This window comes from Fusarium flagelliforme, assembly GCF_020744385.1.
Source record: "Fusarium flagelliforme strain FIESC 12 MPI-CAGE-AA-0113 chromosome Unknown B0J16scaffold_3, whole genome shotgun sequence".
Taxonomy (NCBI): Eukaryota; Fungi; Ascomycota; class Sordariomycetes; order Hypocreales; family Nectriaceae; genus Fusarium; species Fusarium flagelliforme.
In genome coordinates, this window is record NW_025763505.1 from 3,220,045 (window position 1) to 3,234,699 (window position 14,655).

The 14,655-nt window shown below is 46.9% G+C and overlaps 4 protein-coding genes across 4 annotated transcripts; 2 read left to right on the forward strand and 2 right to left on the reverse strand.

Annotated features, from left to right (window-relative positions):
• Positions 1-272: 272 nt before the first annotated feature.
• On the reverse strand, positions 273-2,299 carry B0J16DRAFT_105946 (uncharacterized protein). Its single transcript, XM_046121354.1, has one exon. It carries the CDS (start codon positions 1,997-1,999, stop codon positions 599-601), a length of 1,401 nt encoding a protein of 466 aa, XP_045984915.1. The 5' UTR covers positions 2,000-2,299; the 3' UTR covers positions 273-598.
• Positions 2,300-8,867: 6,568 nt separating this feature from the next.
• On the forward strand, positions 8,868-10,920 carry B0J16DRAFT_302653 (FAD binding domain of DNA photolyase-domain-containing protein). Its single transcript, XM_046124644.1, has 2 exons — positions 8,868-9,104; positions 9,155-10,920. Exons 1-2 carry the CDS (start codon positions 8,935-8,937, stop codon positions 10,890-10,892), a joined length of 1,908 nt encoding a protein of 635 aa, XP_045984916.1. The 5' UTR covers positions 8,868-8,934; the 3' UTR covers positions 10,893-10,920.
• Positions 10,921-10,933: 13 nt separating this feature from the next.
• B0J16DRAFT_105960 (uncharacterized protein) lies at positions 10,934-12,207 on the reverse strand. The gene is made up of 2 exons (XM_046121355.1): positions 11,700-12,207; positions 10,934-11,639 (listed from the first exon to the last, which is right to left on the reverse strand). The coding sequence occupies exons 1-2, from the start codon at positions 12,100-12,102 to the stop codon at positions 10,975-10,977; spliced, it is 1,068 nt and encodes a 355-aa protein (XP_045984917.1). The 5' UTR covers positions 12,103-12,207; the 3' UTR covers positions 10,934-10,974.
• Positions 12,208-12,313: 106 nt separating this feature from the next.
• B0J16DRAFT_105966 (uncharacterized protein) lies at positions 12,314-13,518 on the forward strand. Its single transcript, XM_046121356.1, has 2 exons — positions 12,314-12,868; positions 12,923-13,518. The coding sequence occupies exons 1-2, from the start codon at positions 12,519-12,521 to the stop codon at positions 13,407-13,409; spliced, it is 837 nt and encodes a 278-aa protein (XP_045984918.1). The 5' UTR covers positions 12,314-12,518; the 3' UTR covers positions 13,410-13,518.
• The last annotated feature ends 1,137 nt before the right edge of the window (positions 13,519-14,655 follow it).

A 14,655-nucleotide genomic window follows, 5' to 3' on the forward strand; every position in this document is an offset into this window, starting at 1 on the left:
AATAAGCGTATCATCAACACCATGACGTATCGTGGTGAGTAGAGTCAGAGATATTTCCGTGTTGATGTAAGAGAAGTTGAGATTGTCCGATACAAGTTTGCACTACCAGACTACATAAGGTGCTACATGAGTTGATACTGAATCACAATGGACTTATCTCTGAGTGATGCCAGATTATCGATGAGATGAGATATCCTTAGAATATTAGTAGTAAGCAGTTCACTATCGAAAGACACATATTATTTAATTTGAATTGTTTTGATATTTCTTTTTTGCTTTCTATCTTTGATCTACCCTTATTCCCAGTTCATCTCTGTCATCCATCCTCGCGCCTCAAGCGCAGAGGGTTCCTTGATCTTGCTTTTGATCTTGAAGTCAGTCGTTATAAAAGCGCCTCGCTGTGTTCCCTTTTTGGTATACATGTTGTTGAAAAAATCCCTCCCATCATCCGCCGTAGGTATCTGTCATCTACTTGCATCTAGTAATAGTAGTAAAAAAGAAAAGTTGATAATAAGAAAAATGGAGTGCGTTGTCCATATCATAGTCGCCCGCTATGTTTTCCTCCCACGTGAGTCCCTTTTTTCAAATCGTTAAAACGTTAATTGTTTGTTTCGTGTGTGCTTTCATTGTCCATCTTGGACCTTCTGTTGTTATAGTCGGACCAACTTGATCGAGCGCCTGCACCCATGACCCATTGAGGGATGGGAGGGGTGAGTGGTCGCTCAGCCGACGACCGTGAGTCTGTTTCCACTTCCTGCTCCTCCATGATGCTCCCCTGTTCCTCTCTGGCAAAGGGGCTCTGGTGCACGGACACCGAGGTAGAGCGCAGGGAGCGTACGCTCTGGCGGTGTGTGATGACTTGACCAGCATTGGGTGAAGCCACGACGACAGTGCCGGGCGTAGCCATCGGAGCAGGCGTGGGAGAGTCGGATCGGAAGAGAGGGTGAATGTGAGATTCACTCAGTGATGGCTCGGGGAGGTCGGTCAGTGATGCCGAAGAGCTAATTAGCTCGCGGCGAATAGACACCGGGCTGTAGCTACGACTTCTCCTGCGGATCCTGGGAGGCTCAAGAGGCATATCTAGAGTGTTGTTGTTGGGTGTTGATGTCCTGCTTGGTGAAGGGCTGCCAGGAATTGTTTCGAGGAAGTGGCCTTGGGTCTTTAGAGGTGGAGTGACAGCTTCTACAGCTTCGCGGTTGTTTGTATCGACGGAAGAAGTGTCCCAGGTATCGAAAGCATCTTCGCTGGCTGGGTACGCGGCAGAATCAGCAGTGATGGGTCGGCGAAACTCGCTGGAAGAGACGTGACTCCTGACGGTGGCAGATCGGATAGCGTTGGAGAGTTGAGCCTTGATAGAACTGGCAGTACCAGACCTGGAACGTCCACGAATGGATGAGGCAGGTGTGTGGAAATCGAATGAGTTCATCTTTTGGGGCAATGGGTCGCGGTCCGAAGCTGTGTGGCTGTATCGGAGTGTCTTGAGAGATGACTTGGATCGGTACGCGGCTAGACTTCGACCTTCCTCGAGGGTGTGAAGAGAGAAAACCTGCTGGTCACTTCGTCGAGTGAGGAAGAAGTGAACAGACAGGAATCCAGATTGGAACATGAAGCATAGTCCGAGAGCAACTGAGAGGCCGATGAGAAGGCTGTTCTTGCTGGCGTTGAGTAGGTCGTCCTCCTTCTCGAGAGTCGACTTGCTAAACTGAATGAGTGTGGCTACTGTTGAGACGGTAGCAAAGAGAAGAGACAGAACAGCAGCGCCAAAGTCAACACCGAGACATCGAGTTGACCAGCTGCGGAATGAGGTTGAAGGGTAAGTAGAGAGAAACCACCCAGTAATGACAAGCATCACAGCCTCGAGAGCGACAGACACTTGTGAGAGAGTTCGACCACTTGACTCCTTGGGGATGTGCATTGTGAGAACAATGAGAACCGCCATCACAGCCACTGTTGCCAACAGAGCCAGAGCGCCTAGCGAGACCGACAAAGTGCGTCGCATTGTGTCGAATTGTTGCAAAGAAGACGTTGTTTAGGTGACTAGTTGTCTTTCAAAGCCCCAGTATGATGGCTGGTAGGAGGCTAGCCTCGAACTAACAGTTCGCTGGGAATCGTGAGTCGGAGCCAGAGTAGTTGATTTTGCTGTTGATATTCTTTAATGATGGGAGTAATGTTGGATAGCACTGCATAATCCGGCCTGTAAGCTTTCGTCGATCCTGATCGGCAGTGAGAAGTGTAAGTTGACGATAGGTCTAAGTTGATAGTCGATATCTAAAGAGTCGCCAAGAAGGAGAGAATTCCACAATAGTCGTCGTCGATAGACTTATTTAGTTACCGAGGACAAATAAAGTTGTGGCCGGCGGTGTAAGTAAGTCGACCTGAAGCCCAGACAAGGGACAGAACAGGCGAGGCGGTAAAGAGAGTGTAAGTTGATATAAAATCGGATCCCCAGGTCAAAAGAGCGTAGTACTCTGGAGACAATCGCTGATTGTTTCAGGTTGAGCAATTGATGGGATACAACCAGAGAGTATATACCGAAGCAGCAGTTACGAAGCTTTAGTATAAGTCAAGGATGGTTGATATAGAAACGAGAGAGTGTTAGTTTATAGAGAGTGTGTGAGCGAGTGTGTGAGAAACCTGAGGAGGGGAGGGAAAGAAAGACGGGAGAGAGAGCAGAGGCCAGGAATAAGTAAAAGAGTAGTAATAATCCAAACCAGCTTTGTGGATGCGGACGGATGTTTAACTTGGGGTGTCTGGTCTGTGTGGGAGTGAGTGGACTGGGATATTACATAGACACAGTAAGCCCAAGCCCAGGCCCAAGCAATAGGAACAGCACTAGAAGCCACCCAAGAGAAAAAAAGCAACAGCAAAAAAAAAATGTCAATGAGTCTGTTCCTTGACGTTGGTGCGTTTTTCTGTTGTGGATATTGGCGTTGCGTGTCGTTAGCAAAATAGGACCGGAACTAAGCAGGGGTGTGATGAACAAGGTCAAGACCCCCCAGTCAAGTCTCTAACTCTCTCAGACAAATAGCACATGCAACTCTCAGCGAGAAGAGGGGGGAGACGGTTTGACAAGGATTCCCCTTCTTTCCGAGAAGGAGTGATGAGGGCGTGAGCCAGTTGAGAGTAAGTGGCTGAAAGTTTGGCTGATTTCTATTATGCAAGTCATGGGCAACGGCCGGCTTCCTTGTTACTCCAATACTGTACGGATATCTCTCTGCCTACTTCACTTACTGTACAGTAGTGTAGTGTGCCATTGAATAGGTAGGTGGAGAGTTGTGGATGTGTGGATATGAAAAGACTTCTGTATTGGGTGATGGTTGAGAAGAGTAACAGAATCAGTTAGCACTTGAGAGTTGAGTTGAGCTGAATTGAACCAAATGTCTGGACGAACCCCAATCGGCATATGTTTGCTTTTCCCCTCCCAAGACTGCCTCACCATGGACAAGAGGGTGTGCCCTCCAACCCAGGATCAGACCCCAGGATATTTACAGTACTGTACTGTATGTTGGGCTTGAGATTGATAGGCCCTGGTATCTCGTTTCTTGTCTCCTTCAAAAGTGCAGTAGGTTCGTTCGGTCATAGTCACAACGGTTCCCCCAAACTCAAACTAACAAGGAAATGATGCCCTAGTCCCCTCAAAAGCCCTACAGTATCCATCTTGGTCGTGGCTAGTATGGTAGCGGTATAGCGACGTTGAACTGGTAAAAAGCTTCTGCCCTCCATCTTCCCCGCTGCCGTAACTCGGTCAGAGCAAGACAGAGCTTCTATTGGACAAGAGACTCCCCATAAGTGAGAACCGGATCCGCGGGTACCTGACTCTAGCCTTGCCTGGCTTGGTTGGCGTTGCAGTAGATTGACGCGATCTAATGCCAACCTACTATTATGTACAGTTACAATTTTATGACTTGTAAGACCAGGTTTATTATGTGTTGACGTTGCATCAGAGAGCTGCTAAGGCTAGTAAATAGTAACGGTGACTATACATTTTGGGAAGAATCCGGCATATAATGCTTGTGATAATTATGGGTTGAGCTGGAGTAGACGAACTGTACAGTAAACTTGGTATTCCGAGGTTATCGTTACGATGCGATAGATCTTCTGAAAATCGAGAAATGCCCCTGTACCATCGATATTAGACGACTAAAGTCCCAGGGCTATGCTTTCCAGTGTAAGATTACCCACAAGGACGAGGGTTGAATACGGTATTAAATGTCACCAACTCACCTCCAAGGCTGTGTATGTATGTACTGCTTGACTGAGAGAGAAAGAGAGGGACAGAAAATAACTCAACTGTCAAAGCTGTTCTTCGCTTGACTCCGAAATAATTAACAAGGAGTACACTACACTACAGCAAGGTAAGCAAAGGAAAGCCCTTTCCGCTGAATAATAATAATCTTCCCATTACTCGCAAGCCGATACCAACAACGGATCCCTGCCCGGACCAAGCACGGCCATAATCCCTGTTGTTCGTTTCATCTTTCTCTTCCCCGGGCTACTAATCAATCTCTTCTCTTCCTTTCCTCTCTTTCTCAGTCTTCATCTCCAAGGCAGACGGACGCAAAACGTGGCAGAGCAAGCTTCGTCCTTGAAACGAAAAGTCTATTTAGGGTAGAAGCCATACGGATACCACCTAATTTAACATCTCTCTGCATATAGTCTACATCTTAATTATCGTTCCACTTATGATGGCTGAGTAGCAGAAAGAGGCTGACACATGCAATGCAATCCTGCACCGTCAGCAGCAAAAGAAAATAACCTCTGTAGGATCAAAAAGAAAAGAGCAGGAAGACGAACCACAAAGAGAAAGAGATGCCCGACTCGTTTCAACGCTCACAACAACCTACGATCCGAGCCCATTACTTTTTTTGTTTATGAGAATCTGCCTATAATGGCCTCGTTCGTTGCCAGGCGAGACACATTAACCTCCAAATTAATTGATATCATACCCTCCCTCGCTTCCGAGAGGTCCGTGGCCTGGGGCTTCTTTGACTTTTTTGTCTCTGATAGATCCAGACCCTGAAGTCATTATGGTCTTTGCTCAGGCACAGAGTCTCAGTCTTTGTTTCCAGACTCTATCTTCTGTTCTGTGCCGCCTCCGTCATTGTTTGTAGTGCCCCTCTCTCTCTCTCTTGCTTCGTAGCATGAGACATCAGATGTTATTCCGTGATAGGTAGTCAGTTGTCTTGGGTTTCCAAGACTTGACTATTGGCCCCATGTTCTTAGTTTACCTGAGAAAGAGTACTATGTTACCCTACCTTGAACTATTTTCATCTACTGAGATTGTTTACTTTGGAAAACCAAGGTTCTGTATCAACAACAACTTGATCAATCATCAACTATGGTCGGCAAGTGATGCTTCCGTGAGCCAGCCATACCTATTACTGCGTATATCCCCGCCCTCAACTCTCCGTCTGCCGTGTTACCTACAGGTACCGTATAACGCCCGCGCATACGTAATATTAGCTTACAGCAGAGCGGGAGTATCCTCAGCCTTATTCATCCATTGCAGTATCGCAAGCTAAACCCAACTTCTTTTGAATGAAGCGGACTCACCGAACCCTTTTTGCTATGACATGTTCTCCTTCATCTTTTTGTCCGTTCGTTCAGACGGGACAATTTACAGGTAACGAACGTGCACTCGAAACAGGAGAGAGAAAGAGTCAGAATGTCTTGAAACAAGGTACCCTTGTCGCGGTATTTCCGGGGGGTCGGATGAGATCTTACAGGAGGATGCTCGCTCTCGCTGAATTATACCAAGTAAAGACAAATGGTTGCAGGAACCTGAATCGTTTGTATGTTTCTTTCTTTTTTTCTGTTTGAAGGTTCATGAATCTTGTCCTGATACTGGTTTAGAATAGATTATATTTCCGTATGATTCGGTTGAAGCGATGGGGACCGTTCCTTTTTCCCTCTACCGAGTAATTCAGAGAGTCATCCTCTGTAGGTTAGTGAGCTCGGCTGCGTATTACTGGGTGCTGATCACTAACTGCCCTGTTCTCTCAAGGGTGTTGGCTTCCATTTGTTCTTCTCTAATCTCCGCTAATAATAGTTTAGTGGTCCAGTCAGAGACCGCAGCGATGCCTTACTCTTGCGCGTCTCTTTCTTTTTACTGCGTTTATCCCAGTAACAAAACTCTGTGGGATGAATCTTGGTAAGCATTTTGATGGTCATTCGTGCTCTGGGTTTTCGAGACTCACCTTCTTGTGAGAGCATCAGGCAATGAAACGCCGTTATCACCATCCAGACGGTACAGTACGGTAGGTCTCTGCAGGTCGAAATGAATACGACCTGCATTCAATGCTTTAGCCATTCAAACCTATCAATTGTCCTACCTCGGGCCTTTTTGAATGGAAGGCATATGCATACGCAGCTGCTGTACCCATGCAGATCACTCAAGTGCAGTCCCAGTGCTGTAGGTCTCGATGACTCTGTCCTAGTCTGTCCATCGAATTATTGGATATCGTCTTTTGCTTTACAAAGCATATCTACCATTATTGTTTCAATCTCGTATTGCGGGCTCATCAGCACTATCGTGGACTGGACACCAACACGTCTATGCTTGGGCCGTCATGCCCGAGACCAACACCAACACCAGCACTAACCCACGTCATTATCTACCCAGTATAGTTCATCTCTACTATGAGAATTCATGCTGTTCGCCTTATCAGTAACTCTCTGGTCAATCAATGATCTGCAGAACCCCAAGCTGTCAAATCGTCCAGAGACATGGTTTGTTTAATCGGTGGACGATCTGTAATCACATCACATCACGCACATGCCGAGATCCTCTTTTCTATATTTGATTGTCGTATTTTATATGATCGTCAAAGCTTGATTGGTTATGCTTGTCAGCAATAGATCTTGAGGTGATTTTACTAACAAACTCCCATCCCAAAAACTAATGCACAACATAGTTCAACCGTCAACTGCCAATATTGCATCTTGTCAAGAACTTTTGAGGCTCAGCTCAAGCGCCCGTTAGAAACAGGCTTTGGGCTTAACTGAATTGACTAATTCATCTTGGAAATTAGTGATGGCGTCAAGCTCCCGCTCTGGTAGCCAACAACGGCCCAAAGGCCCGGTCTGAATCGGCGCTTGTCAAGCGTCGGTCAACTGGCGTTTACTTGTTTGTTTACTTGGAGCTTCATTGGGATATTTATTTTGTTTTGTAGTAGCTCTTGTTTGTTTAGATCTTCATCTGAGATGCGGGGATATGACTGAGGCTGAGCCTGTTTAGTGTCTTGTCCAAGTGAGAGTAGGTAAGAAATGATGACATTTGACCTGCAGGAAGTGATCTCGCTTGTTGTGTGGCTGCATAACAAGCTTCCAATAGTTGATGGGATTTGTCGTTGACCTCTCAGCAATACGATATCTTGAGCCTCAGGAAATGAGTGTCCATCATCAGTCTCTCTACTGCACTGCAAGTCTAAGACTAACATATGCACACTCCTCGATCTACTGCTCAACTTTCCCATTTGAAGATCTGGATTGTGGGCCAATAGTTTGTGTACAGTTCAGCTGTTCATCAAACTTACCAAGGATCAATAGCTTTGGTAGACACATAATCCATGGATGTTGAGATAGGCGGAATAATTCTATCGATCGGCTACTGTACGTTACCCCACTGTCGGGACTGGGAAATTACACAAAAATCCATGTTTTCATCGATCGAGTTGAGTGACATGCTTTTGATGAGTTTATGATGATGGACACATAACGTGGTTTAAGCTTTGACACTATCAACACCATGTTCGGTAAAGTAACCGTTTACAGCCTTGACTTGACAGACGATTCTTGACCGGTAGTGGAACAGGGTCCATAGACACGAAAACTCAACTTGGCAGTTCCAACTTTGACCAAGCTTGTCTCTGAGAAGCTTCGTAATCAGGATCCGCTGGAACAAAGACCCTGGGAAGTGGAAGTGGAGGTGACGGAAATATTCTCGACATGAGACAGACATCAGGACTTTTCGGGGACCGGGCAAAGACAAATGTTTCGTCTCGGATACAGGTCAAAGAGAAACACAACACAACAAAGAAGTAGACATAAACAAAGAGGCTGTCATGACGACTCCCTTGACATATCCACTGGCTATCATAGATTCGTTCTTCAGCAAATCTATGCCTGTCGCTGTCTGCATAATCTGACTAGAACTGCATGTACCAGTTGTAGTACGTGGTTTGGTTCAACTATTGCTCACACTATTAGTAGCTTTGCCGCAGTTGAGTGAACCATGTCTCGGTATTGTGTCTTGACTTCTGAGATGTTGTTTCCGATGAAGTGGTCTGGTACGCCAAAGACCCTACCATTATTTTACACTGATCTGCTTCAGGGAATGAGAATCTAGCCTGTTTAGATGTATTACTTTTACAGGTTCATTGATTGTACTCCATGTCGAGTGGTCGAAGATAAAGACTATGAGTTCTAATGCTGGGGTATAGGGTAACTTACATTGACTTGACACCGATTCCAATGTATCTAGCTAAACATTGAGATGAAATGATTCTTTGAAATTGGATTACATGAGTTGATAGGTCCAGAAATGGTAGAATGAACATGCTTGGGTATAAAGGGTTCGTTATTCAGCACCAATCTCATATGAGCCAGTTGTAAATGATATTCATGTCCACATAGCAGTCACAGAATGAGTTGATTGATTATTGGCAGTTGAGACTCATACACTTGAATTTATATGAAAGAAACCGTTAAATGGCCTTGAAGAGTTATAATTCTCCTCTAATTGTTGTTTTAATGTTATTATCCCCCAGTCAAGTTGATATTGGTATGTTGAACCAACCCAAGTCTGGTGGCTGGGGTGACCAATAAGTGTTGACATCATGACTTTATTTACTTCTCAGCTTCAATGACAGCATACAACCGTCACCAAATCGTCTCAATCTCACCTTACGGAAGTACCACGTCAATTTTGATAGAATGGCAAAACCACGTGTGATTTACTGGTTCCGTACGGATCTACGACTTCACGATTCACCTGCTCTCAAAGCTGCCCTGGACCTTGATCCAGCTGTACTTTGGCCCATCTTTACATGGGATCCTCACTATGTCTATCGCGCGAGAGGAGGACTTAATCGATGGCAATTTCTGTGAGTCAATTAAATTATAATCTGGTACAGTACTGACTATGCATACCTAGACTCGATTGCCAGAATGATCTCTCCAAGTCTATCACAAAAGTCAACCCCAAATCAAAGCTCTTTGTCCTCAGAGAAGCACCACAGACCCTCCTCCCAAAACTCTTCAAAGCATGGAATGTCACACACATCGTCTTCGAAAAAGACACAGACAGCTATGCCCGTGAGCGCGACAGTGTCGTCACCCAAGCAGCTAAAGATGCTGGTGTTGAAGTCATCGTTCGTTCAGGCAGGACACTATGGGACAGCGATCAAATAGTAGAGAAACACGGCGGAAAGCCAACCATGTCTATCACCCAGCTTCAGACCGCAGGGAGTAAGCTTGGCGCAGTTAAGAAGCCGATACCTGCGCCTAAACATCTCCCAGATCCGGGAGATATGCCTGTTGACTTTGATCAAGACGAGCCAGAGACCAAACCAGACTTCAACTCTGAATTCAGAACGGAAGGAGATAAAGCCTACACCAAGATTTCGGGACCAAAAGGTGACTTCGCCATAGAAACTATGGAGGAACTTGGCTTTCCGCCTGCAACTACTCCTCATCGCGGAGGAGAGACTCTTGCGTTGAAGGATCTCGACAAGATCATTGCAGACAAGAAATACACAGCTACCTTCCAGAAGCCCAAGACGAGTCCAGCTCAATTTGAGCCACAGGCGACGACTCTGCTATCACCTCACCTGCACTTTGGTTCACTCTCTGTGCGAGAGTTCTACTGGAGAGTGAAAGACGTCGTGGATTCATACAAGGGCGCTTCCTCACCACCTGAAAGTCTGATTGGCCAGCTACTCTTTCGAGATATGTACTTTGCTGCTCAAGCAGCACTGGGATATGTCTTCACACAGACTGCGAACAATCCGTACTGTCGTTTCATTCCCTGGCATCTACCCTCGAAAAGAGACCCAGAGACCGGTCTTGTCACAGGAGACCACCACATAGACTCGGAAGAGGCAGAGGTCTGGTTCCAAAGATGGAGGGTTGGCATGACCGGATTTCCCTGGATCGACGCTCTTATGCGGCAGCTGAAGGATGAAGGATGGATTCACCACCTCGGCCGCCACTCTGTAGCCTGCTTCTTGACTCGAGGAGGTTGCTACATTGATTGGGAACGAGGCTGCGAGGTCTTTGAAGAATGGCTTATCGACCATGAGCCAGCTTGCAATGCAGGTAACTGGCAGTGGCTATCCTGCACTGCATTCTTCTCGCAGTACTTTCGCTGTTACAGCCCTGTATCATTTGGCCAGAAGTGGGATAAGCACGGGGACTTTATCCGTCGATATGTGCCTGAGTTGAAGAACATGGACGCCAAGTACATCTATGAGCCGTGGAAAGCTCCTCTACCAGATCAGAAGAAGGCAGGTGTTCGCGTCAAAGGCGATGGGCTGAACAACGTCGAAGAGGGTACATACCCAAAACCAATGTTCGACTTTGCCAAGAGACGCGATGTGTGTATTTCGTCCATGAAGACTGCATACCAGGTTGGGCTTCATGGGAACGATGGTCAGGCACTCGATGGAACGTGGCGCAAGCTGTTTCCTACAGACCGTGGTGAGGTGCAGGGAGACATCGAGAGTGATCATGGAGAGCAAGCTGATTATGCAGAGGATGGAGAAGGGAAGACGGATAATGAGGCCAAGGAGGAAGGCGAGGGCATGGCAGCTATTAAGAACGAAGACGGTGCAAAGGGGAAGCGTGGGAGACGGCATAGCACTGACAAGGTTGCAAAGAAGAAGAAGGCATAGATATCTCACATGCAATATTGTAGTAATTATCTGGGTAGCAAATCATGGCCGTATATTGTACATTCCTGATCTTCCTCTATCACTAAAACTTCATATTAGGGTCAGCCAGCTTCGACCATTCCATGGCCCAGAGATGGTGCTCCTTCTTCAAATCCTTATCCGTCTCCCTCGCTTCCTTCTCGAATTCTATCTCAGCCAACTCCCGAAACGCCTGCTCTCTCCCTCGTAACCCTTCACTGAACAGCCGCTGCCTCTTATCCACGACACCACCTGTAGTAAGCATTGGAGCAACCTCGGCATCAGCATCAGGATCCCCCAGCGTTTTGAGCGTCTTCTTGGCCTCTTCGACCTTTCCAAGCCGCGCGTACGACTTTGCGAGGTATAGCAAGCACATGTCCCTCCACTCAAAGATGCCGTCGTCAACGCTGAGAGCTGATTCCAGTATAGGCGCGGCAGCGGCGAATTTGTTATCCATGAAGAGCTTTTCTCCGTATACGGCGAGGGCGTTGCAGTCTTTTCCTTGAGACACAATGTCCATGAAGCGCTTCTCAAGGGGTTTGAACCTTCGTTTCTTGCCCCATTCGTCTTGACGAAACAACAATCTTGCATAGGTGATGGTAGAAGGGTCGTAGCCTGCTGCTGAGGCAGATATAAACATCAAACTGGCAATGCCCTTGGCATCTGCCTCCTTTTCCATGAATAGCAGACATCCAATTTCGTGCGCAATCTCTACAGGAACGCCGATTTCTAGGAGCAGTATGTCAGCCAGGTCAATTCATTCATTCATAATACAATCACCCAACTTACCAGCGAAATTAACGGTAGCAGCGTCGTCCACATTCTTAAGGGACTTTAGATATTTGTCTGTGTAATCGAAATACTCATCTGGGCTGCGCCAGTTAAAAGCCCCGTGCCATCTTTGCTGTGCCCTTGCGAAGAAAATGGCATTAAGTGATACCTTAAGAACACTAGAATCCGGGATTTGGGAAGGTCCCGAGCGAAAGGGCTTTGGTGCTGGTGGAGGTTTCCTAACAGGGGCTCTTGGTCCTTTAGGAGAAGCATAGGAACGAGTCTGATGGCATTTCAAATCGGTTATTGCTGGTCTGTTCTGAGTAGAGGTAGATATGATAGCTGTCCTTGGTGTTGAAGAGGTGGCGCGCAACAGCTGGCGCACAGTGTTGGGCTTTGCATGACATGAAACAAGTGACATATTGAAGTTTGGTGGAAACGAATGAGCAAATGTCTGCTCTTATTCAATCCTCTTGAGAGTCGTTTTCCAAGTCTCATTCATGTTGATAGAAGCTCAAGACACTCGATGGGTCCAGTCATGATTGGTGGGGGTACATTCGACCAATCATGTCGCTTAAACTTTAGGGGTGCAGGTTCAGTCTGAAATTTTCATTTTCATACAGTTCAAAAGAGAAGAGCTTCATCAACAATCATTAACATTCAACCGCAGCTTAAGCTGTTAAATATTCATTTCGACCACTGAGGCCAAGATATTGGACTCTGCTACTGTCTCACAGCATCATTCTATAACACATTGCGATTTGAAGTCATCGCATCTGTTGGCGCATCGCAGCATATTCACCCAAAACTTTTTGTCAACCACAATACTCAGCAGCAATGGCACCTTTGACACGCAAGAGAAAGGCCGAACAGAAGACAACAAAGGCAGAGGAGACTCCCGTTGAGACAGGATCATCAGAAGAAAAGCGCAAACTACCTGTGAGGGCCAAGGATGGCGAGCCCAGTTCACCAGTACAGCCAAAGGCTACAAAGGTTGTTTTCGGAGATGACAATGATATGAGTGCGCCAGTCGCTCCTGTGAAGAAACCTGCACCGGCACCCAAGAAGGAGGAGATAGAGGACAGCGATGAAGACAGCGACGATGAGGCTCCTGAGGCTGTCTCAACTTCCAAGGTGGCGTCTGAGATGAAGAAGTCCAAGCAAGCAGCACAGAAAGTAGCTCAAGAGTCAGTCAAACTGTTCTTTACCAATTAACTAAAACATTACTAACATGCGAACAGACAAGCCGCTGCAGAGAAGAAGAAGCGTCGGGAGAGAGATGATTTCTTCAAGCAGCAAGCCGAAGAGCGCAAGAAGCTAGAGGAAGAAGAGAAAGAGAAGGCTGAGAAGGAGGCTCCCGCTGAAGAGAACGAGGATGAGGAGGATGAGGAGCCTGCCCAGTCACTCGTGCAACAGAAGGCTCTTAACCTGCTGCCAGCCGAGCTGCTGGAGGACTCCAGTGAGGACGAGGCCGAGATGGAGGAAGACGACCAAGAAGAAGAGGAGCGTCCCAGAAAACGTCGCGTCGCCACTGTGGAAAAGGATCTTGCTCGTCAAAATAGGGGACCAAAGGATGAGCGCATCGGCTCGACAGTGTACCGCGTGGCGAAGAAGACAGACCAGAGGATGATGCCCAAGTTGAACAAGCAGGGAAAGAACCGCAAGGAGGATCTCTTGAAGAGGGGACAAAGCGCCGTGAGGCCAAGATCTGGTTTCTTTGTCAAGTAGACTACTGCAAGGGGATGCTCAAGTGCCAGCTCTTTATTTAATACCAGCTTTGATACCAACTACAGGCTGAGATACCTACACCACAAAAATCATTCGCCCAGTTACTTTGGGTACGGGAATCAACATTTCACGCACAACTCTACATAGATCAAAATTTACACGCAGGCTATTAAGCCATCAGCCTTGTTTCTCAAGCACTGTATAATCCTACCCAGTCAATGGACACACAGTCAAAAGTCAAAACTCCAAACTTGTACAGCACATGCGCCTCCGGGGATATACCTATCCGGCTATCGCAGACAACCTTTGTAACAAAGATTCACCCACTCAAACATGTTCTGTTTGCCTCGAAAAGTCAGCCACCCTGTACCTTGTTTGATCTCAAGGCAAGGCACGGCACAGCAAGAACCAGAGCAGGCATGGCAAGGCGAGGGAAGCTAAGACCAGGTAGGGCCCTGATGTTGAAGGGCTCTAACTCTAACATCCGAGCACTCGATTAGCTTGACCGATATCGAGATTCATTACGCTCAAGCTCTGATGTCCCGATTAGTTACCAGATATGTATGCTACGCCAGCGCTGGTGAAAGCACGAGCAGGAACGCGAGAATCCTTCGTCGCTTAGCTTGGATACGTCTGAATTCCTAATCATGGACTCGTACAACTGCCCACTTGGAGACTGCCGGGTCTTGTCTTGAATTTTGATCCGCAAGCGAGATCATGGATTTGCAGAGTGTACGACGCTTCGGTAGTGGAATACTACGTGACCATCGACATTACCCACTTCCTATAACAGGGGAATTGAGCCTGACGAGCACATGCTGTCCTTGACGATACGTAAATTAAGACGATCAGCGATACCCAAAGCCCAAAGGAGGAGCCTTCAAGCTGCAGGACAAGAACGAGAACCATAACCAGAGAGGAAATAGAGGAGTCAACAACGTCACCGAGAGTTTCAAGATGAAGACTACTCTGCATAACGAACAATGCAAGCTGTCATCCGAACCCTCCTTGACCTTGTTCAGTGCCTGCAGCTTGCATTTGCATTTGCATTTGCATTTGCATTGCAGTAAAGAAAGGCGAAGCATTTTGATTTTGGATCCCCGCGTCAGAGTGGATATTATTGATTGAGAGAGTGGGAACGCCCATTTCCGACCGAGACGTTGGCACGCTTGAGGATGAAGCCTGGTCCTGGTCCTTGTCCCTTTTGTCCTTTTCAGTTCAGGCAGATGGAGCCTCTTGCAGGTGG

Excerpts from the sequence above, each read along its gene's own strand:
- B0J16DRAFT_302653 (XM_046124644.1), top strand. The coding sequence starts at position 8,935 with ATGGCAAAACCACGTGTGATTTACTGGTTCCGTACGGATCTACGACTT. Across the intron at positions 9,105-9,154 it reads CTTAATCGATGGCAATTTCT|ACTCGATTGCCAGAATGATC; the intron begins GTGAGTCAATTA and ends ATGCATACCTAG.
- B0J16DRAFT_105946 (XM_046121354.1), bottom strand. The coding sequence starts at position 1,999 with ATGCGACGCACTTTGTCGGTCTCGCTAGGCGCTCTGGCTCTGTTGGCA.
- B0J16DRAFT_105960 (XM_046121355.1), bottom strand. The coding sequence starts at position 12,102 with ATGTCACTTGTTTCATGTCATGCAAAGCCCAACACTGTGCGCCAGCTG. Across the intron at positions 11,640-11,699 it reads TGCTACCGTTAATTTCGCTG|AAATCGGCGTTCCTGTAGAG; the intron begins GTAAGTTGGGTG and ends TACTGCTCCTAG.
- B0J16DRAFT_105966 (XM_046121356.1), top strand. The coding sequence starts at position 12,519 with ATGGCACCTTTGACACGCAAGAGAAAGGCCGAACAGAAGACAACAAAG. Across the intron at positions 12,869-12,922 it reads GCACAGAAAGTAGCTCAAGA|ACAAGCCGCTGCAGAGAAGA; the intron begins GTCAGTCAAACT and ends ACATGCGAACAG.